The sequence below is a fragment of the Bos indicus x Bos taurus genome, chromosome 21, assembly GCF_003369695.1.
Source record: "Bos indicus x Bos taurus breed Angus x Brahman F1 hybrid chromosome 21, Bos_hybrid_MaternalHap_v2.0, whole genome shotgun sequence".
Lineage (NCBI taxonomy): Eukaryota > Metazoa > Chordata > Mammalia > Artiodactyla > Bovidae > Bos > Bos indicus x Bos taurus.
Genome location: NC_040096.1, coordinates 2,322,679 through 2,346,443, shown reverse-complemented (window position 1 = coordinate 2,346,443; position 23,765 = coordinate 2,322,679). Strand labels below are relative to the sequence as shown.

Here is a 23,765-nt window from a genome sequence, read left to right as displayed (position 1 = left end):
GTCAGAGGGTTCTTTATCACAGAGTGTTGTTGTATTTATAATATTAGGTATACCTGGTATTACTAGTTGTATTTCATCAACTTCAAGTAAAATTTAATGGCAACTAAAATTAAGATATAGTCAGTCTTATATACTTATAAAGGAAAAGAGCCCATGGCACAGATAAGTAGAAAGTAATGATACTTATTTCAAAATGTACTTTAGTTTTAGAATTAGATTTGTCTAAAACTGAGAATTTATAAAACTAAATCATTGGGGAGAGTTGTTGGACATCTTGGAAATTTAAAAGGTGTGGAATTCTGTACTTCTCTTTGACTGTTTGTGTGTGTGTGTGTTTTTAATACGAAATATATTTCTAGTGTTGAAGATTCTACATTATTTAAGAAACTGAGGCAGTTTTTCGCCAGAGACAGGAAAGGGCAGTGGTTGCTTGAAGTAATTACCATTGCTGCTTTCTGGTGTCCTTTTAATTTTATTTTAGTGGTTTTGAGCTACATGAATAACTAATAATGTACTATACTTAATAACTGATCTTCAGGCAGCTAGTAACTTATTTTCTATAGTTTAGCAGAATGATAGGATATTGTATAAGGAAGTGATGATGTTTTATAGAAAGCATGTTGAGGTCTGTCTGTGAATTTCCATTGTTAGAAGAGCAAATCCCTAAACTACACGTTTTATCTTTGTCTTTTGGGGTTTGGGATCCTTTGATGTGTTTCCAGCAAAAGCTATACCTGACCTTTGAAATTAACTCTGTAAGACTCAATCCAGAGTTTTAAAAAATTTTCTGCCTTACTAACTGCCCTCTCAGAAATCTATTCTTTCCCTCTGCCTGTGTCCCATTCCCCCGATACTCCAGTAAAGCAAGATGAAGAACCTACAGAAGTTTAGGTGCTTATTGTATACTTATTTTATTCTATTTTAAAAATTAAACCTCCAGAATTTTGAGCAAATAACCGTTTTGGTTTATAAGGACTTCCTTTGAGCAAGTGTTAGGGTAAAGTTAACTGTGAGCTTTTAAATTATGCTAACAAATTTTTTTTCCCCCTTATGTTTGGCTTATTATATCAAAGCTAGTGTTCATTGGGTAACATCTGTACTTGAATATTACCACTTCAGAAACCCTTTATGTGAGGCACTTTGCTAAGCAGTAGAGATGTAAAGATGAATCATGATTGCTGAGGAGCTTAGGGGCACACATTAAACAGATTTTAGTCTCATTTTCTTCCGCTCTTCACTTCTCTCCCTCCCTTCTTTCCATCTTTCGTAACAGTGTGAAAAGATTTTTTTTTATTTTTTAAAGCATCAAAATAGATGATGGTAGTCACATTGATAATCTGCAAATGTTGAGGGAACATTCATAGCAGGTGATACAATAACAAGTAGTGTAAGGTGATCCTCTCAGGGTACACTGTAGAAAATACTGATGGAGTTTCAACATCTCGTTCCCCAAAGATCTACTTTGCCTTTTTTAAGCCTCATCTTTTTATATCACAATTTGATAAGCAAAATAAACCTATTGACCACTATCTTGTGTGCATGTATGCTAAGTTGCTTCAGTTGTGTCTGACTCTTTGTGACCCTATGGACTGTAGCCCACCAGGCTCCTCTGTCCATGGGACTCTCCAGGCTAGAATACTGGAGTAGGTTGCCATGCCCTCCGGGGGATCCTCCTGACCCAGGAATCGAACCTGTGTCTCTTATGTCTCCTGCATTGGTAGGAGACACTTTACCACTGCTAGCACCACCTTGGAAGCCCAACCACTTTCTTACGACCTGCTAATTTTGAACTACAGAGTACGGCCAGGAAAAGAAGACGAGATGAGAAACTTTGTGGTGGGTTCAATATTAATAATTAAATAATTAAGGTTATAGAGTCTTAGACTTTTAAGAGCTAAAAGAAGCCTTAAAACCTGTCTACTCATTAGTTTATAAATGAGGCCTGGAAATTGGTTATACATATATGGCACTCTTGAGTATGTTTTCTGTTGGATCTTATTTGTCAGTTATTCTAAGACTGACTAACTTGAAGGGAGGGGTAGTAACTTCACTTACTGATTACAGACTTTTTGTTTTAAAAGAAAAATAGTATTCAGTGGTTTCATGTACTATGTAATTCAAAGCAGAGTAGCAGATTGTTCCCTAATTGGAGTTTTTGGAGGAATGTTTTCGATGACAATAGGAGTATTATTAGTGTTTACAGTATTTTTATCAAACTTAACATATCATTCACTGGTTGTAGGGCACACTGTTATTACCATTAAAAAGAAAAAATGCTGCCAGTTTAGTTTTGAGATGCTATCAATTTTATGTTATATCCTGATTTCAGATACATTAAAGTATAAAAACAGAAAAGCAGATTTTAAGAATCAATGAAATATAATATATCAGTTGTCTTTCCACAAATAGATATCAGGATTGTTTAAGAACTACCCCTACACCCTTAAATTAGTTGAATATTTCTCCCTGGAACTTATTTTCACTATTTTTTGTTGTTCCTTAGGAAAGAGTACAGTGATGATGATGTTTAGTTGCCAAGTCATGTCTTAACTCTTCTGGGACCCCATGGACTGTAGCCCGACAGGCTCCACAGTCCATGGGATTTCCCAGATAAGAATGGAGTGGGTTATCATTTTCTTCTCCAGGGCATCTTCCTAACCCATGATCAAACCCAGCGTCTCCTGCATTGCAGGCAGATTCTTTACCACTGGGCCACCAGGGAAGTCCCAATACAGTGATAAATAGGCTCAGAACTCAGCTTTCAATTTGAATGAGAAAAGTTCTAATGTGATGAGGTTATTTACAGTATTTTGCTAATAACATTTACCTCTTTGTGCGCCTCACATCTGAACATGAGATGTAGAATTGGATAGGAGAGTCCAAAAAAGATGAAAGTTGATGCAGACAAATGACTGGACTGTCGAGAGATCATGCTCAATCTCTTCTAAAAATCACTCACCCTTTATTTTTTTTGGTTTTTTTCTTTTGACTTTGCTGGTACTATCTAATCTAGTCCCCAGCATTTTCCTTGTTAGACACCGTTAGTTATTGTTGAAACAAAACTTGATTCTTTACTTGTCAACTGACCTACTTTTAGGTAGTCCTTTAGGAGTACTCTGTGGCCCTTTGGTATGCTTGATTATATCTTCTACATTCACTATATTATGCTTAGTGCAGTGGCCATTATAGTTTCTTAAGATTGATTCTAGTTGAAGAACTTTGTGCTTGGTTTATGTCCTTTAAGTAGAACAAGAGAATGAAGTAGATCTACGTAGATTCTCAGCACCAAATAGTTTAAAGCAGTGAAACTTGTCAGACTCCTTAGTGTTATGGGAGGAAAATGAGACTCAGATTCTAACCTATAGAAATTAATGGCAGAATTATAAGTAGAACTAACAGTTCCTGGTCTCACAGGGAGATGTGATTATATTATATTTGGCTCTTACCCAAACATTTATAGTTAAGATAAAGCAACTTCATCTCTATGGAAAAATGAAAAAACTAAATGTGTCTGGATAATCTAAAAATCTTATTATTCCAGTCAAAATTTGATGTGGTAAAGAATATAATGCAAGAGATGCGGGTTTGATCCCTGAGTCAGGAAGATCTTCTAGAAAAGGAAATGGCTACCCACTCTAATATTCTTGCTTGGGAAATCCCATGGACAGAGGAGCCAGGTGGGCTACAGTTCATGGGGTTGCAAAAGAGTTGGATACAACTTAGTAACTAGACAACAAGAAAACCTGTATATAAAAATAAATGAAGGGTGCATATAAATTCTCCTTTTCAGAATGTTCATTGACGTATATTCTTCCAATTTCCAAATATCCTACCTTCAGGATAGCTTTTGATTTAAAAAATTCAATTTTAAATGGTATGTGTCTACTACATTAAGTAATTTACCTTTGCCATTTAGTTCTTAAGTCTTTTAATTGAATAATGAATTAGAAGTGCTTATTTTAAGAGAAATGAAAATAAATGCAGTCCCTTAATAATGACCTTTGTCAAAGTAGTTATTGCTGAATTTTATGCTTTTTGTTTTTTACCACAATCAAACATAGTTTTTGTAAAAGATAGACTTCGTGTGATAAATGATACCATATTTTACAGGACCACTTTAGATATCTGATAATCTAAATAATAATAAGAAATTTTCACCCACTAAATTCATTTGCCATCTATTTTTCAAATCCTTCTTTTTATGAATATTTGCACTTGAATGTATCGATTCATAATATATATTTATTGTGATATATACTTAATGTAATGAGAAATACAGAAGTGCATAAAGAAGAGAAAATCACTCAAAATTTTTAAAAAGGTTGTTGCTAGTCATTGAGGAGGAATAGAGCATAATAAAGAGCTTGCTGCCTCAACTAGAATCTCTGTTCTACCACTTACTGCTAACGAGCAAGTTTATGAATCTCATTTCTTCAGGTTATGCATCTGTAAAATGGGGTTAATAATATTAGCAACCTGACAAGGTTCTTGTGAAAATTAAATAAGTTGATACGTGTAAAGTGCCCTGACATATTAAGTGCTGTATGTTGTTTTGTTGTTAAAGCCGTAATAGTTTTGTTCTTTAATGGCTGAGTTAAGTTTCTAGCCAAGCCTGAAAAAAAATTTTTGAGAATTAATAAAATACAAGTAATAATTTTTCAGGGAATTCATGTAAGTGTTTCATATACATTTACTTATTAGTATATTTGTATGCTTATTTTTACAAATAAAACTGAAACAGATAAAGTGACCTTACTTTAAAATTACCATAATAATAGAACATATTGCATTAAATTCTTTTGGCATTCAGGGTGGGAGATGGAGAGTGAAGATTGGTGGAAATGGAGAGACATGTAATATGTTATTAAGTGAAGTTTAATTTGCTTCACTTGTCTATATGAAGTGTCTTGGGTAGAGCTAAGACTGGAAAATAGGGCCCTCAAGTATCAGTCACATTGATAACGGAGTTACCTCTCAGTCACAGATGCTAGTGAGGAAGAGACAGAGGACACATAATTAAATAACAGGTAATTATATTTTTCCACATTGAAATACCTTGTAATTGATAGAAGCCCATTTGTCTTTGTATTGTAAAGGTGTACATAAACGTTGATATACATTTCTATAACACGTAGGCAGGTGGAGATGAGCAGTGGATTTCATGGCAATATGAAATATTGGCCTGGTGGGTAATCCACATTTGAGCTAAAATGATAATTCTAACTTAGTCCTTGGAATTCTTTATAGCCAGTGACTTGAAACAGATTTCCAGCTGGAGCTATTTTTTTCCCCTAAGTTATTTTCAAAATTTGAGACTATGGCTATAAAATGAAGTTGGGAATCTTTTGTTAAAAGAGCAAAAATAGTTTTAAAAGTTAACAACATGATGCATTATCTTAAAAATATCACCCGCTCTAGAACTCTTTCTCATGCATTGTTTCTTATTAAGCCTTCACAGCTTTGCAGTAGGAATAGTACTAGCCTGTTCTTTTTTTTCTTTGCAGATGAGGAAACAGGCTTAGCTGAGTTCTTTGCGAAAGTTTAAAGGTTAAAACTTAACATTAAGTGACAGTTGGGACAAATACAGAGTATTTAACTTAATCTTTCCACAACAACACTGTCTCAACAATTAATTATCTTAATGTAACTTGGCATAAAAATGATTTTGCAAGTGTTACAGACCACTGTTGTACAGAATAGACATTCCTTAAAGATTCTAAATTCACAGAATCAGAATCCTGCAGTTGAAGATTTCCAGGAGATCATTTTGGCAGATGTTTTTGATTGCAGCCCCTAAGATATGTTTCACTCCTGTGCATATTTGCCTGTATGTATAATTGAAACAAGTTTCACAGAATAGTGGAAGCCAATACTGTGTAATGCATTCGGATTTTTTTCACTTATTTGGTTTGCATTGAATGTATTGAGCTACCCACTAATGAATTGCAGTTGGCAGCTTGAAAAACATTGACCCAGGGCAACTGACCTGAATCTTGAATTTATGAGATTTTATTTTTTATAGACACATTAGAATGTCCCAAATAGTCATGTTATCTAAACTAATTACTTTAGGGCTGACTATAGTATACTTACTCTGATGATGTTTGCATTGCTCAAAACCATTTTAAAGATTCTTGTTGTAATAGTTGCAAAAATCTGAATACCCTTATTCTGTTTTGGCAAATTTAAAATCACTTTGGCAAATAAGATGGATGATCAGTCAGGCATGCTGTTAGTAAATTTCAGATACGTAAGACAAATTGCAATGTAAATGTTTCACATTAGAATATGGTATTGATTTTATGATTAATTTCATAATAACAGAGCAATCACTATTACTTGATACAAAAGGCATTTGGTAAAGATTTATAGTTGAAGAAATGTTGAAACTAGGATTTGATAACTGTTAGTAAGAAGTTAAGAGTAAGGATATCAGCAAAAATATGCCTCATCTTCTTTTAAAAAAGTGAATATAAAATGTCTCAAATCCATTAAAATGGTAATTTATACTAAAGTATTATTAACAGACCATAAACTGCTTCCCTAAATGTATTTTTCTTGATTGAAATTATTTTATTTATGATTTAATAGAGAGACTTAATTCTTGAGTTTCTATTCTAATAAAGAATTACAAGTCAACAGTTTCAAAGTCAACTTCTATGAGCCTTTGTTTCTCCTGAAATAATTTGAGGCATTTTTGCTATCTTGACTTCTTTCCCCATGTCCTAATCTTAAAACCCAGGTTTGTTATATACATGATTAACAGGAAATCTAATTCTAATTTCATATCAAATCAGTAGTTAAAAAGTAACCCTTTTAGAATTCTGTGCCAGTTTCTTTTCTATCCTATTTTTCCATTATCTGTAAGACTAAATCTTTGCCTTTACTGGCTTTTTACTAGTTAGCTTCCTGTTTCCATTTAAAATATATCAAAAGCATTATCTTTTATTTGCTCCTGCCCCTACGATTTATTTTGTTTTCATCCTAATACTGTCTTTCATCTTCTTTCCACTTTTTCCACTCACTAGCTAGAGATGATCGCTATGGAAAATCCTGCAGACTTGAAGAAACAGTTGTATGTGGAATTTGAAGGAGAACAAGGAGTTGATGAGGGAGGTGTTTCCAAAGAATTTTTTCAGCTGGTTGTGGAGGAAATCTTCAATCCAGATATTGGTAAATATTTTAGTGATGTGATCATGGTGTCATATCTTTTTGAATTAAGAACTTATTTACCTAGGTTTACAAATATTTTCAGTTATGAAGAGCAACAGAAGATTTTGGTATGAATTAACTAGAATCACAGATAATGACTGAATTTGTGGGCTTTTGGGATTGATACTGCATCACTCATTCATTCAAGTTCTTATTTAGATTACTTAGCAACATTTTAATATAGGAAATTATCTCTTAGGTAAAAGAAATTGAAGACATTTTAGAATGATACATTAGAACAGTTGAAGAAATGTTTTGCTCTTTTTCAGTCTAAAATACTCATTACCCATAGCATTTCTGAGATAAGAGTTTTATAGAATAATGATTTGAAGACTATTGAGAATGTCTCACAAGTGTATCGTGCTCAAAATTTGGGTGTACTGATTGATAGCAAATTAATTTTCTACAGCATTTCTTGGGTTTAATATTATATTTTCCCACACTTTTCGGACTCCAGAACCCTTTTTCCATCCCACATCTAGTAGCTTTTGCTTTCCAGAAGAGTTTATATTTGAACATGATTTGGGAGAGATTGATCTATAATATGTCGGTCTGAAAATGAAGAATTTGGGTTTCACTGATAGACAAAATAATTTGGATAATTCTGATCTGATTTAATTTCTACAGTATAAACCTTGGTTACTGGGGTTGCTTACTTTTAAAATCGAATGCATGACAATTAGAGGAAAAGAAGTCCTCTAAAGGTACCATCATAATTGTGAAGAACGTGGCATAGAATAATGCACATCATTTCCTGTTGATTCTCAGTGTGTACACTGAATTGACTTTTCTATATTTGTTGTTAGTCTGCTTATAAATGGAAGTAGACATTTTGACTTCATGACATAAACATAGTTAAGGTAAGACTTAGTATTTTAGTTAATGTTTTTTTAATAATCTGAAGACTATGTCATTTATATATAATTTGCTCAAAGTAAACTTAGATGTATAAATCTGTGCTGTTTTTGAGATAGAAAATTAATTTATAAGCTTCATTAAAAACCATGGTGTTTTTGAGATAGAAAATTAATTTAAAAGCTTCATATTTTTGGTGAACTTTAGCTCTAGGTCTTTATGTCTCTAAAAATGTTAAACATTAGTAATAAAGTGTATTTATATTATATGCAGAAATACTTTTAAGAAAAAACATACATTAAACAATTTTGCTTGATAGTAAAGCAATTAAAATGATGACAATAGAAATATCAAAAAGGAATATTTTAGAAGAGCCACCCTTTATGGAGCTTTTCTTGTAGGGACCTGAAGATAAATGTACCACGAATGGAATCTCTTGGACTTTTAAGAATATCTTTCAAGCACAAAGATGAGAGTAGTGACCTGTGTAATTTACATTCTCATTAATTTGTAGCTTATAGCTTTTGAGTCCAAGGACATACATTTGTGATATTTCTTCAGATTTATTAATTATAATTATTTTTAACTGTTCTGATCCAGTTAATACCATATTTATAATTAAATGAAGTTTTTAGCACTTCACTAGATGTTGTAATTTCAGCCTGTAAAAAAAAGTTGGATATAAACTGAGATTCAAGTATGAATTAGGTAATTTATAAAATTTTATTTTGTGAACATTTCTTAAATTCATGTATTTAGGATCGAGAGGACCCTTTAAATTTCCCTTTATATTTAACTTCAACTAAATGTGAAAATGAAGAAACATTTTTAAAGCTGTTTAAAAAACTTAAAAACTGGTTGATTTCTTAAAAAAAATGTTGATTTCTAAGGTTTATTCTATTGGAACTTCCCCCTCTTTCCTAGATCTAATTCTTAAAATATTTTCATTTAGTTTCATAGTAGCAACTGAAAAACATTTTATAGTAAAATGAAATTGTTAATTCAATTACAGTATCATTTAAGCTTTATCTTAGACATTTCTTTACAAGGAAAGAGATAAGTCTGCCATGGTAATGGCTATTTAGATTCCTATTTTTAAATGAGTGATATAAACAGTGATGACCATGTGAAATTAAGAGAAGACTACAAATTAGTTTTGTTTTACTTTTTGGCTCACAGTTAATGTGTGTATTAAATGGCTTTGGGTTTTGGACATAATCTTAAGTTTATCAAGTTTGCCTGAGTTTAAGTACTCGGTATCTTTGTTACAAAGGTGCTTGAAAAACTTAATGGAACCATTATGCAATTTGGAGGGAAAAAAGACTCTTTCTTAATGAAATTCAAAATTGTTTTTTAAAACAGTATATGTGGATTAAATATGTTTTAATAAGTGAAACATTTTCAATATATTATTCTTTTTTTCTTTTGCATTTTTCAACCATTCAGTGGTGAAAATATGAATGCAAGTTAACTTCTTATTTGTGTTAATAGAAGATTAGAGAACTTGAATTTAATGAACAGTTTTCCTAACTTAGAAAATGCCAACAGAATGGCTTATTACTTTAAATATGTGCTACACAATTTGTAGCATTCATATGTACTTGAACTTTGTTTTAGCAAGTCCTGATGTAACAGAAAAAAGCCCTAATGCAAATAAGTTTACATGTGTAATTATTTTATATTTATTTTTGTATTTTATATGTATAATTATTTGCTCATCTGTCGAATAAACTATGAAAGTAATACATTTAAAAAAATCATTTCTTACAGGTATGTTCACATATGATGAATCTACAAAGTTGTTTTGGTTTAATCCATCCTCTTTTGAAACTGAGGGTCAGTTCACTCTGATTGGCATAGTACTGGGTTTGGCTATTTACAATAACTGTATACTGGATGTACATTTTCCCATGGTTGTCTACAGGAAGCTAATGGGGAAAAAAGGAACTTTTCTTGACTTGGGAGACTCTCATCCTGTAAGTCTTGTCATTTTTTATTCTTTTAGATTTTATTTAAAAACAAATACAGAATTTAATTTATATAAAATTTTTAAAGCTTTGATTTGAAATCTTTGTTAATATTTATACCTAGTAAGATAAACGTATTTTATTATCTATCTGAAATGCCATAAACACTTGAAAACCTGAAGGAGAACTTGTTACAAGCAAGTCAGCTTTGCAAGGTTGATTCTGTAGAAAAGTATTTCTAATTTTTTTTTTTAATGGAATCATGAGATTTCTGGGTTGAGTCAGAGCTGCTTAGTTAGGGGCTCTGGTGGCTGCAGCCAGCCCCGCCTTACCCTTGAGATGCCTCTGAGGGTCTCAATAGAGCACAGTGTGAAGACCCATAGCTAAGTAGCTGGTGTAGGGTTTCTCAGCAGAGAGAGGCGTTACCACTGACTGACCATCTTTCTTTATGTCTGCATAGAAACTACTAGAAGAGGGGTACTGTTTGTGCTTTAGTTCTTACTGTTAGTTTGTTTTTTTAATCTTTTCCCAAGAAGAGTGATACAGATTGTTGTATTTTATAGTTCTGTGGTAGCCTTAATTTTTCCTTTTCTGATTGGTAGGTTCTGTATCAGAGTTTAAAAGACTTACTGGAGTATGAAGGGAATGTGGAAGATGATATGATGATCACTTTCCAGATATCTCAGACAGATCTTTTTGGTAATCCGATGATGTATGATCTAAAGGAAAATGGTGATAAAATTCCAATTACCAATGAAAACAGAAAGGTAATAAATGTTTTTATGTCATCCTTGTCTTTGTCTCTTTAATAACAGAATTTTAAAGCATATATGTGTGCGTTTGTGCGTATACTGCTTCAGTTGTGTCCCATTCTGTGTGACCCTATGGACTGTAGCCCGCCAGGCTCCTCTGTCCAGGGCATTCTCTAGGCAGGAGTACTGGAATGAGTTGCCATACCCTCCTCCAGGGAAAGCACATATGCTTGTGGTTTTTAAAGAAGTTTCTAATGCATCTGTACAAAGAAATCAAGTAACTAAGTTCTTATAAATGAAACAGCCACAGTTGTTTAAACTTTGACTAAAGGCTGGTATGAGAGCATGTGGTTGGGCACTGAACCCCTCCTAGAGAAAGATGCCCCGAGTGGGCGACAGTGCACGGCTTGGTGTGGCTCTGGGGTGAAGCAGGAAGAAGGCTGTAGAGGGTAGGAAACAAGGGAGATCCTTATAACCGAATGGCCAATAATTGCTTCTAATGCACACACAGATACACGTGCCTTAAATAAACATCCGAAAAGTACTAAAGAATAAATATTTTAAAGAAATCAGTTTTGTGTTTTCTGTTGACTAGAAAAGTATGCATCTGGAAACGGGAATAACCCAGAATATAATCCAGGGGAATTATGATATATATAAAACCTTTAAGAAGAATGTTTATATTAATACAATGTTTGATAAAATATATTAATTAAGTTGGGATACAGAGTATATCTTCCTTTTTTTATTTGATACAATAGCTTGCTCACCAAGTGAAACACCGATATTTTTGTTGAAACAGATAACAGTAGGCAGCTTCCCAAATATTCTAGAATAGGAAACATGAAAGACTACCTTGTTTGCTCATTTCCAGTACATTGCACTCTATTAAAAATGTCAGCTTTTATAAATTGATGTATAAATGGTTTAAATGTTTTTGCATTTGCATAACCTAATTGAGAGAACTTTAAAATTGTATCAAGGCCCAGCTTTTATATTCAGTTTTGTTTAATATCGAAGTTGAAACTTATGTGTACATGGCCTCTTTGGTGGCTTAGAGTGTAAAGAATCTGCCTGCATTGCGGGAGACCTAGGTTCAGTCCCTGGGTCAGGAAGATCCCCTGGAAAAGGGAATGGTGACCCACTCCAGTATTCCTGCCTGGAGAATCCAGTGGACAGAGGAGCCTGGCCAGGTACAGTCCATGGGATCACAAAGAGTTGAACATGACTGAGTGACTAACACAATGTCTATCATAGAGAGCTGTGAAATTGTTAAAGGTATTTTCATTTGTGTGTGTAAAGTTTGAATTTTTAAAAATATTCTTGATTGTGTTTTTGGGGGGGAAAATAAAAACATCGTGCAGTCCAGTAGCTTGTATTTTGTTGTATTACGCATCATAAGACATTCTTGTGGTTAATGTTTTCCGCAGGAATTTGTCAATCTGTATTCTGACTACATTCTCAATAAATCAGTAGAAAAACAGTTCAAGGCTTTTCGGAGAGGTTTTCATATGGTGACCAATGAATCTCCTTTAAAGTACTTATTCAGACCAGAGGAAATTGAATTGCTTATATGTGGAAGCCGGGTAAGAAAGCAAGGGTTTCCAGAAATACCTTCTGTTGATCTATTGTTTGTAATGGTGTGGTGTAGATGTTAAGACGTGTTTTCTTGAATTTGCAGAATCTAGATTTCCAAGCACTAGAAGAAACTACAGAATATGACGGTGGCTATACCAGGGACTCTGTTGTGATTAGGTGAGGTTCTTAATTCTTAAAAGGAAGAATTAAAATTCACCAAAGGGATGTAGGCTTTATACTTTAGACCTTTGCCTCCAGGTTTTATTTCCCAAATAAGCAAACTCACAAATTGTCAATGTATAACATTAAACATATATTTATAATATAATCACCCAATTCCTATTGTTAATCTTGTGACTTATTTCCTGAATAATGTTTTATGTAAGTGGCATGTTTTCTTCTGCATTGAGGGTATAAAGTATCTAATATTCCTAGTAATTCTAATTACAGTGTGCTTAGTGCCAGTTAGATGATGATGAAAATAGAACTACCTCTTCTGAATATTTCTCCTTTCTCTTGAACTCTGGGGAATGTTACTTACCTACCCTATATGAGGCACCTTTTGTGTGAAATGGTATATTCTTTGATTTAATCTTTATTACATAGCAAGGTACATACTAGAATTTTTATTTTGTTTTCAAGACCTTGGCTCCAAATTCTCACAGGAAGGAGAGATTCCTAGTCTTAACTGTTCTCAAGGAGTTGCTCTTGCTATGTACCGTCTGCTTCTCTTTGCTACTGTCCAGTCCTGAGAGACACAGGCTTTTTCCTCTCCTGGTGAGATGGGGTAAAAAGAGACAAATGCCCTTTTGGCTGTCACTGGTAGAATGAGGTGAGGAAGCATTCCTGGAGGTTGTCTCTGAAGGTTATCACTCTAAGAATCAAGTATAAGAAGTCTATAATGAGTATCACTTGTATCAAGAAATGAATGTTTTATGTTCTTTTATTTTCCTTTGTTTTATTCTTCACTTTGGTTTGTGTGAGGTTATTGATACATTTCCTCTGTTTAGCATACCTTTGGTCATTCCTAGTGGCAGTGTTGGAAGTTATTTACTTGTAGCAATTACTGTTCTGCTATTTACTTGAAGTTCAAAGGTGACCCATAAAAGAGTTGAAATAGCATGGATAAAAACAACAAAGGGTAACCTCACTTGTGAGTATTAGCACAGCACTATCTCTGTTAGTGATAGTATTGATCACAGATAGTTATGACTGTGGTGTCTTAATGTTTCTCTGAGAATAGTTGAAGGTATCTTGTGCTGCTCTTTATGGAGAAATGACTTTTTAAGTTAAGGTCTTAATTTTATTTCTTTTAGAATAACATAATTCCTACTTGATATATTATCTTAACATCATATGTGAATGTTTTTAAATTTTTTTTATTGAGTTATAGTTGATTTGCAATATTGTGTTAGTTTCAGGTATACAGCATATTGGTTTTTTGCAGATTATATTTCATTATATGTTATTGTAAGACTGGGTATAATTGCCCGTGCAGTCCTTGTTGCTTATCTAGTTTACATGTAGTTGTTTGTAGTTAATCCCATACTCCTAATTTGGCTCCCCTTCCCTATCCCTCCACCATTATATAAGGTCTCTCTTTATGTCTTGTAATTTTCTTTGCTCTGAATATGATATGATGTAACCATTCCTGATTTGTTTTGCTTTGCTCTTTGTTAGCATGATGTATCTTTTTTTCTTTCAACCTATCGATGTTCTGAATTTGAAATGAGTTTCTTACAAATAGCTGAGTCATGTTTTTTTACTCTGTCAGTCTTTGCCTTTAATTGTTGTATTTAGACCATTTGTATTGAGGGTAATTATTGATACGGTAGGACTCAAGTCTGCTATTTTATTTGTTTTCTGTTTCTTTGCTCCTCATAGTTCCTTGTTGTCTTTTTGCTTTCTGTGAGTTACTTAGTTACTTGAACATTTTTAAGGATTTCTTCTTGATTTTGGTATTCTGTTTTTGTGTGTGTTGCTTAGTATAGTGTTCTTCATGGTTGCTGTTGGTATTTGTATCAACATTTCTTCCAGTGAGGTATGGAAACCTTATTTCCATTTGAGTCTCTTACTTTCCCCACATTTAAATACAATTGTCTTGAGTATTAGTGATGTTGTAATTTTTGTATCAGTCATCAAATCTGATTTATAAAATTCATGAGGAGAATTACAGTCTGTTGTATGTCCCTTCGTTTCTGCTCTTTCTGTTCCGTCTGCCTCAGAATCCATCTTTTATCACTTCCTTTAGTTAGTATTCAAAGGCAGATCTGCTAATGACTAATTCTTTTAGTTTTCCTTTGTCAGAGGGTGATTTCCACTTTATTTCTGAACAGTTTTGTTTATACTGTTTGAAGTTTCTTAACTTCTTAAATCTATGTGTTTCTGTCTTTCTGGGAGTGTTCTTTGCCATTATTTCTCGAAATGCTTTCTCAGTCGCACTCTCTTTTTCCTTTCTTTCTATGCCTCTGATGACACCAGTGTTCAGTCATTTGTCACTGTCCTGTGTGCACCTAAGGCTCTTAGTTCTTTCAGTCTGTATTCTTATTTGCTTGGGTTTTGATCCTCGGTCATCTTGACTCTACTATTGAATCCATCTAGTATTTTTCTCTTACTGTGTGTTTTTCAGTTCTGTAGTTTGCATTTGGCTCTTTTTTTAATTGTAACTTAAATATTTTGCTAAGACTTAGTTTCTGATGTTTCGGTTTTGAAACACTAGAACTTATAATTGCTTATAGAATAATTTTTATGATGACCTCATCAAAATCCTAGTCAGTTGCAGTATGTTGTTCATCCTAGTGTTCAACATTGGTTGATTTTCTTTCTTTCATGTGATTTTCATAGTTCTTGGCTTGACAGGTGATTCTGGATTGTATGCTGGATATTTTGGCTGTTTTATTAGGAGACCCTGGGTCCTATTTACATCTTTTTACTTTAGTAGTAAAAAATGTATGGGTCAATACTGTCGTGTTGTGTAGATAGACACAGTAGTTACTTCCAGCTCTTTGCTGTTAGAAGTCACAGTGGATTATTTCACTAACAGATTATTCCATACATAGCATCAAACATCATCAAATTGGGAATTGCTGCTAAAAGTGGGATTGTTGAACTAAATGGTAGATATGTATGTAATCTTGTTGGCAAGATTCTCCACAGAAATTGTGACATTTTGCACTCCCACCAGTATATACATGCATATCTCATTTCCTACAATTTTCCCAACCCAGTGTGTTCTTCAGTTCAGCTGTTTGCCTGTTAGTTGAGAAATGGCATTGTGACATAGAAAATGTCACAATTTCTGTGGAGAATTTGGCAATATTTAGCAGAATATTTAACTCGGGCCATTTTTTTTGTCAGCTGCTTTCATCCCTTTACAGCCAGAGGCTAATTTCAAGGGATACTTCTGTTTCCCAGGGTGCCTCCTGCCCCTGCCAGGCATGATGTCTTTTTGAGATTGCCATTTTTTGTCCAAGATGCTGTCCTGTTCCCAGTGCTCTTACCTGCCCTTTTGGGGTGACCCTCAGCCCATGTTGTTCTGCATACCCCACTTTTCCACATAGCTCTTCCTGGACTCTGCTAGTGTGGGCTCAGGTGTATATGAACAGTTTTGATGTAGAACATAACACTTATAGGAAGAGAAGAATTTTGCTTAGTATTTTCATTATAAAAACTGATAGTAACCCTAATGTTTTAAGTTCTAATTTTTTAGAAAGAACCAAAGGGACAGCTGAATTTGTCTTGATGACCACTGCTGGTCTGCTACTTTAGGATCTGCATCCTCTATTCAAGGGCACCTGTTGGTCTGCCTCAAGGGCACCTGTTGGTCTGCCTCTTCAGATGTAGTGATGCATTTAGGCTTTAGAACACTCCTGAGGAGTGAGGAGGTTTTTTGTCCTGACAGAGGGCTCTGGGTTACTGCATGCTTGCTTTTCCTTGCCAGCCACCCAAAAAGGAATAACCTAGACTGTGGTGTGGTCTGTTTCCTTCCTAATGGAGAGATGTGCTGGCATGTTCCATGCTCAGTTTCCTGTTGTATTTTTTTAGTTGTTTTCTCTAGATGGCTGGGAGGTTTTTAAGAACTAAAGGGTGGGGAGGATATTAGAATGTCAGGGAAGAGAAATGGCAAGACTTTGAAGAGCGCCAAGAATTCTAATAAAGCTGCTAATCTATGTTAGAAATAATGGCATTGCACCAGCAGAAATACCAACATTTTTGTAAGAGAAATTGTATACTGGAATACTAGGGTATCAAAAACTAGAATTGTAACTGTGTGTAGGAAGTGTGACATTTTCTGTCAAGATTCTGGAAAGCACTTTCAAATAAATATTAAAATGCATTCCTCAGAAAACTACTAGAGTTCATCAGTGAATTTGGTAAAGTTGCAGGATACAAAATTAATATACAAAAATCTTTTGTATTTTTATATATAAACAATGAAAGACAAGAAAGACAAATTAATGAAATAATCACTTTTACTGTTGCATCAGAAAGAGTAACATGCCTAGTACTAAACCTAAACCTATCTAAGGAGACACCTATATTCTAAAAACTGTAAGATCCTGATGAAAGAAATTGAAGATGACACAAACAGGTAGGAATACTACATTCTTAGACTGAAAGATTCAGTGTTGTCAAAATAACTATATTACCCAAGGTAATCTACAGATGCGATGCAGTCCTACTTATCAGATTACTAGTGGCATTTTTCACAGAACTAGAACAAAAATTTTTAACTTTGTATGGAAACACAAGAGACCCCGAATAGCCAAAGCAGTCCTGAGAAACAAAACTGCAGCTGAAGGAATCAGGCTTCCTGATCTCAGACCGTACTCCAAAGCTTTAGTACTCATAACGGTTGGTATTGAGACAGAAACAGAAATACAGGTCAGTGAAGCAGAAAGCCCAGAGACACCTGCGGTCGGTTAATCTGTGTCAGAGGGGCAGGAGTGTAATGCAGAAAAGACGTCTCTTCAATAAGTGGTACTGGGAGAATGGGACAGGTACGTGTAAAAGAATGAGATTAGAATATTCTCTAACTATACACAAAAATAAACTCAAAGTAGATTAAAGACTTAAGATATGTACTATAAAAATCTTAGAGGAAGACATAAGCAGAACACTCTTTGACATAACTTTTAGCAATATCTTTTTGAGATAATGAAAATAAAACCAAAAAGCAGCAAATGAGACTTAATTAAACCTAAAAAAAGCTTTCCTCAGCAAAGGAAACCATAGGCAAAACAAAAAGACAACCCACATAATGGGAGAAAATATTTGCAAATAGAAAAGACTAATAAAGGGTTAGTCTACAAAATATCCAAACAGCTCATGCAGCTCAATATCAAAAAAGCAAACAGTCTAATCAAAAAATGGACAGAACCTGAATAGACATTTCTCCAAAGAAGACATACAGATGGTCAAAAATCACATGACACATGGTCAACATCACTAATTATTAGAGAAGTGCAAATCTGAACTACAATGAGGTATCACATCACACAGAGTGGCAATCATCAAAAAATCTACAAAAGATAAATGCTAGGAGAGTATGTGGAGAAAAAGGAATCCTCCTACACTATTAATAGGAATGTAAACGGTTATAGCCCCTTTGGAGGATAGTATGGAGGTTCCTTAAAAAACTAAAAGAGCTACCATATGATCCAGTAATCACACTCCTGGGCATATATCCAGAGATAACCATAATTCAAAAGGATGTGTGCACCACAGTGTTCTTTGCAGCATTATTTACAATAGCCAAGAAATAGAAGCAACCTATTTGTCCACTGAGAGAGGAAATGGATAAAGAAGATACGATACAAAAGAATATTACTCAGCCATAAAAAGGATGAAATAATGTCATTTGTAGCAACATGGATGGACCTGGAGATGATCACACTAAGTGAAGTAAATCAGAGAAAGATACATCATACATCATTTATATATGGAATCTAAAAAACAAAGTGATACAAATGAACTTACTTACAAAACAGAAACATACCAAGTGAAACAAACTTAATGGTTACCAAGGGGGAAAGGTGGGGAAGGGATAATTCAGGAGTTTGGGATTGACATACACACACTATGTATTAAAGAGAGAATCAACAGGGACCTACCATATGACACAGGGAACTCCACTCAGTATTTCATAGTATCATGAGAAAAGAATCTGAGAAAGGATGGATCTGTGCGTATGTACACCTGAAACTGTATATGTTAAATTTATGGATACTTTATTATTGAAAGTATAGATTTCAGTTGCTCTTTTTCAAGATTGCTCTTAATGAACTTGCATTTTGTTTTTAGAGTAAATTTAACAAGCATCATTATAATGTGACTTCTATCACATAGGTTTTAGGAATGCCAGGGATTAGATTATTCTCAGTATAATTGCATATGATACATATATCAGAATAAGCCCCAACTCCCCTTCCACAGCACACATACTATTGATAAAAGTATTCTCGTTTATATAAACATTGTGTCCTTTTGTATTAGTATTTTTAGGTATGAGGGGTTTTGTGTTTTCTTTTGTCCCTACTCTTTGTCTGACCTTCTCCCCTTGAAGTTACTATGTAAGGCATAAGTAGAGGGACATAGCTGTCATCTTCAGTTCACAGGACTTTGGTTTTGCCTTTTGTTTTTTACTGACTATATATTTACAGTTGGTGTAATTGTTTCATTTTGTTGTTGCCAGTTTTTACTGTTGCAGATAATGTAGCGATGAACAAAAGCTTTTATATTTTTGAAAATAGTTTTCTTAAATTTGCATGAGTGGAAGTCCTAGCTCCTAGATCCCCAGAAAAGAACCTTCAGGCTCTTGATACTGACCTCCAAGTTACCTCCTATTATGGTTTTAATGCAAATCACAAACTTAAATTAGTGCTAGCAATAATGAATGCCAAACTAAAATCGGTATTTTATCTTTTCTCATTAGGGAGTTCTGGGAAATTGTTCATTCATTTACAGATGAGCAGAAAAGACTCTTCTTGCAGTTTACAACAGGCACAGACAGGGCACCTGTGGGCGGACTAGGAAAATTGAAGATGATAATAGCCAAAAATGGTCCAGACACAGAAAGGTAATTATTAAATTGTGACTATATACTGAAAACCTTGGCTTCCATATTATTACACATGTGTGATCTATCCAGAAGCTTCTGAGCACATTTGCAGTTTTTAATAGAAATTTTCCAAGTCACATAAAATGTTAGTTTAGCCAGTGCTTTGCTGCTAATGTTCAAGAAAATCTTTAAATACTGGGCAGGTTAAAAATTACAGAGTTCCCTTGATTTGAAATTTTACAGATTGGTATGATTCTTAAAGTTTTCGGTTGAGAATTTTTTTAATTGAAAGCCACATTATGTCATCTATTTAGAATAGTCAAGTTGAAGTTCACAAGTTTGTTCAGCCCTAGATTATGCTAGTACCACCAATTTCAGTGTCCTAACATTAGTCGTGTTTCCTCTGTTGTGCAAGTTAACATTTGGTGTGTAGTGGCTATATATGAGCAGTAGTATATTTAATAATTTAAATGTATAGAAACATTTCTTTCAGTGTTCTACTTGATTTGTTATTAATGTAAATTTATTATCAAATCAATTACATAGTCATCCAGGAATATTTTGAATAAGCATTAAAGAGCCCAGACTGAAAATTTGAAACTGAGATTTGAATATTGTCTTCACTTAATGTTACTACTCAGTGATTTCAACTCTACAGTGGGGAAAGTGACAGTCTGTAGGTTTACTGTGAGAAAGTTTAGTTAAATGACGTCTCAGGGTTAAGAACCTATTAAAACAGTATCTGGTATGTGGTAATAACTTTGTGGATATAATATGTTATCATCAACCATCATTATTATTAGCACTGAGTAATTTATGAGGTAAAGACAAATTGCTGTTTGGTATCTGTATGGCAAAATCAAAGTTTATCTTTATGACTTGCATTAATGTGTAGTGTGCTTTGCAAACCATCTCAACGTATATACCATCTAAAGTAGGATCATTTAGTACTGAGCATATCTCCCATGACTTATTGTCCTGTTTTTCCCCTTTCTCTCTATATAGGTTACCTACATCTCATACTTGCTTTAATGTCCTTTTACTTCCGGAATATTCAAGCAAAGAAAAACTTAAAGAGAGATTGTTGAAGGCCATCACTTATGCCAAAGGATTTGGCATGCTGTAAAAAAAAACAAAAAATGGGAAGAAAAAGAAAATAAATTTAAAATTTTAATAAATATAACAAGAGGGATAAAATTGGTGGTGATAGTGTCCCAGTACAAAAAGGCTGTTAAATAGTGAACCACAGTAGTCACCTATGTCTGTGCCTCCCTTCTTTATTGGGGATATATGGGCTGGAACAGCAGATTTCAGCTACTTATATGAACAAATCCTTTATTATTATTTTTTTTTTTTTTGCGTGAAAGTGTTACTTATTCTTTCACTTGTATGTACAGAGAGGTTTTTCTGAATATTTATTTTAAGGGTTAAATCACTTTTGCTTGTGTTTATTACTGCTTGAGGTTGAGCCTTTTTGCATATTTAAAAATACACACCAACAGACTCCCCTCCCAAGGAAAATATTACCACCATTTGTAGGCCATGTAACCTTCAAGTCTGTGCTATTTTTTTGTCCCTGTATCTAACTCAAATCAGGAGCTGTATTTTTTTTAAACAATTTGCTTTTGAAACTTGAAGTCTTGAAAACAGTGTGATGCAATTGCTGCTGTTCTAGTCCCCAAAGAGTTTTCTGTGCAAAAATCTTAAAATCAATAAAGATGGAAGGGAGAACTTGGAATGTTTAACTGCAGCCCTCAGAACTTTACTTTAGTAACAGCACAACAAATTAAAAACAACTCATGCCACAGTATGTTGTCTTCATGTGTCTTGCAATGAACTGTTTGAGTAGCTAATCCTCCTTCTTAGTATATGGAAGGACAGGGATTTGTTGTTGTTGTTGTTTTAAGTTTATTGGGGAAAAGTGCATTTGGCCAAAAGAAATGATAGTCAAACCCTTTGCAAGAAAGATAAGTTTGTTGTTTATTATAAGCGTAAAGCATGTGAAAGTGCACTTAAATTTTTTATTCTTTGCTTATTAACCACATTTTAAATAGACAATCCAAAGTCTTCCCTTCTTGTCGCCATCATCTTATCCAGTCAGCCATTTTATCAAGGCACATGATCAGTGTTGGAACATAGTGGAAAGAATGGCTATTGTGCCTTGTTTTACTTAATCATACAGTAAGCAGAGACTTGGAAATGAATGGAACTGTTACTCTTAAGTCCTATTTACATTGTCTGTCCCCAAAGATTAAAGTTTATTTCAAAAAGTGTTAAATACTACTTTCACGTACTGTGGAAAAGTACAGGTAGATTTAAATTACTAGACATTCAGAAGCAAGTAGTTTCCCCTGTCTAGTCGTCTGTGTCTGTGATGTTTGTTTCTTTTACTGCAATATAAAATAAAAGGATTATGTATTTTTAACTGAGGAGAGACATATTGATATATCCTTTTACTACAAGTTACAGCTAATGTGCTGAGCTTGTACCTCGATTGTTTTAACTGACCATGACATTAGTTTAATGATTTGTTTGAAATTGGCAGGAAAAATACAGCTTTCAATCATCAGAAGGGGAAAGAGGATGTCTTTCAGAATTATTTTAGTTCTTTTAGTATTTGAGACTTAACTGTTATGTACCATAATGCTAAATAAAACAGTGACATTTTCCACCATAATTTAGTGGAAAAAGAAAACATTGCTTTCCGTATTGTGGTAAGGTAACATGGGGTTTTTCTGGGCCAGCCTTGAGAACACTGTTAAAAATATATACACTACCTTGATTCAAGGGACCCTCATGCTACTACAGTCACCTTAAGAGGCCTCTCATTCCTGTGCTTCTTGTGTATAATGAAAGTGAGAATACGAGAAATCAAATACTCTGGGGGCTTTTTGTATAATAAATTCGTGAAGAAATTTGTGTTCTTCAGTTCTCAAGTTTTATTATCACTATAGTATTGAAGTTATCCAATTGTAATCACATCTATGTGAAGTTTTTGAATGGTCATTGAGTACAGATCACCAGGTATAGAATTCATATCAAATAGACTTTTAACAAACAGTTGAAAATAAACCTACCCTTGAAAATATTCTAAGAGAAAAGTTCATTGGTTGTCCAGACTACTTGCTCTCACTTTCAATATCTGTTTGTCCTGGGCATATTACCACTTCTTTTCTCATTGCCTCCTTTCCACTACTGTCTACAAAATTTTCACTGAACAGTATCTTAAGCAAGAGGGAACAAATAGAAATTTTGACTACAGTGGTTACTCCCTCTATCCCAGATGTTAGGTTATAAAGTACTGTTTCTCCCAGATCACCAGGAAACTCTGGAGGAAATAAAAAACCGAAAACTAATTGGTTTTCCAGATGAAATACACAGTTTCTCCTACTACCATCATTATAGAATATCTCAAGCATACAGTAAAGACACGGCCTGTGACCAAACTTTTCTGGAGCCTGGTAGCTTTGGCCAATGAATTGGATTTCCTACCCTATACAACTTTACTGGGCTCTGCTTAATTGTGTGATAAAATCCAATGACAATTTCTGTAGCTTTACTTTGGGATACATACTAAGGAGGGAGATACATGAAATCAAGCTTCAAACAAAACTTGCTGATGGTATTCATTTCCCTATCGGTACACATCCATCTTACTAGAAAGGAAGGATGAGTGTAACCTGGCACCATCACTCAAAGAACTGTGCTGGGATTTCAGGCCCTTTCAAGGGGTTTTCTCAAGACTTTGATGCAGACTCAGAGGAAGGGTAGTCTTCCTAAGGCTACTCCATCTGTAGTCATGATCCCCTTAACCTGTTTACCTCAAGTATCTTTTTTGACCTTCCACCAGCCTCTAAGGACCATCTCTTATATTCCTGCCCCTTCCCTGAGCCAATAGAGGATTCAAAATGCAACTTCCACTTCCTCTCTTTCCTTCTTTTACCCACAGTGTTAGTGTATGGAGAATTTCCTGGGGAGTCTAGAGAAGTGCAGTCTCAGTCTTTTCCTTCTTTACTGTTGATATCCGGTAGTTGGCATTTGTTAACCAATTGCAGGACGATTTCGGTGCAGATGTGCCCCTGTGAGAAATGCTTAAAACTTTTGCTATGCCACTAAAATACCTCTCCTGAAGGATTCTTAGAGTCTCCTCTTGAGAAACTCTGTTGCCAGTGAGAACCCTAACCTTGGCAGCACCCTGAACTTGGTTCAGCTGCTACCCTGTTCGTTTTTCAGTAGGGTGGATACTACTGTAATGCTAAAATTCTGACCTGTACTTAACCAGTTCTGTCGGGTAAACCTCAACCACTCAAAAAGGTTGTTCTCCAAAACCGTGTCTTCTGC

General features: G+C 34.3%; 1 protein-coding gene and 1 long non-coding RNA gene across 7 annotated transcripts in view; one reads left to right on the top strand and one right to left on the bottom strand.

The window, feature by feature from the left end:
• Positions 1 to 22,512, top strand: part of UBE3A (ubiquitin protein ligase E3A) — a 119,126-nt gene extending 96,614 nt beyond the window's left edge. For 3 of the 5 annotated variants that reach the window (XM_027521038.1, XM_027521037.1, XM_027521040.1), the window contains 7 exons: positions 7,029 to 7,173; positions 9,838 to 10,043; positions 10,637 to 10,801; positions 12,217 to 12,372; positions 12,468 to 12,541; positions 19,299 to 19,442; positions 20,430 to 21,849. In XM_027521038.1, coding sequence (XP_027376839.1) covers positions 7,029 to 7,173; positions 9,838 to 10,043; positions 10,637 to 10,801; positions 12,217 to 12,372; positions 12,468 to 12,541; positions 19,299 to 19,442; positions 20,430 to 20,550 — 1,011 coding nt within the window. In that variant the 3' untranslated portion in view covers positions 20,551 to 21,849. Of the gene's footprint in view, positions 1 to 7,028; positions 7,174 to 9,837; positions 10,044 to 10,636; positions 10,802 to 12,216; positions 12,373 to 12,467; positions 12,542 to 19,298; positions 19,443 to 20,429 lie in introns of all 5 variants that reach the window. The other 2 variants (XM_027521036.1, XM_027521039.1) reach the window with 1 other exon arrangement.
• The window catches only part of LOC113879504, a 139,920-nt gene that overhangs the window by 2,818 nt on the left and 113,337 nt on the right, over positions 1 to 23,765 (bottom strand). The window lies entirely within an intron of this gene.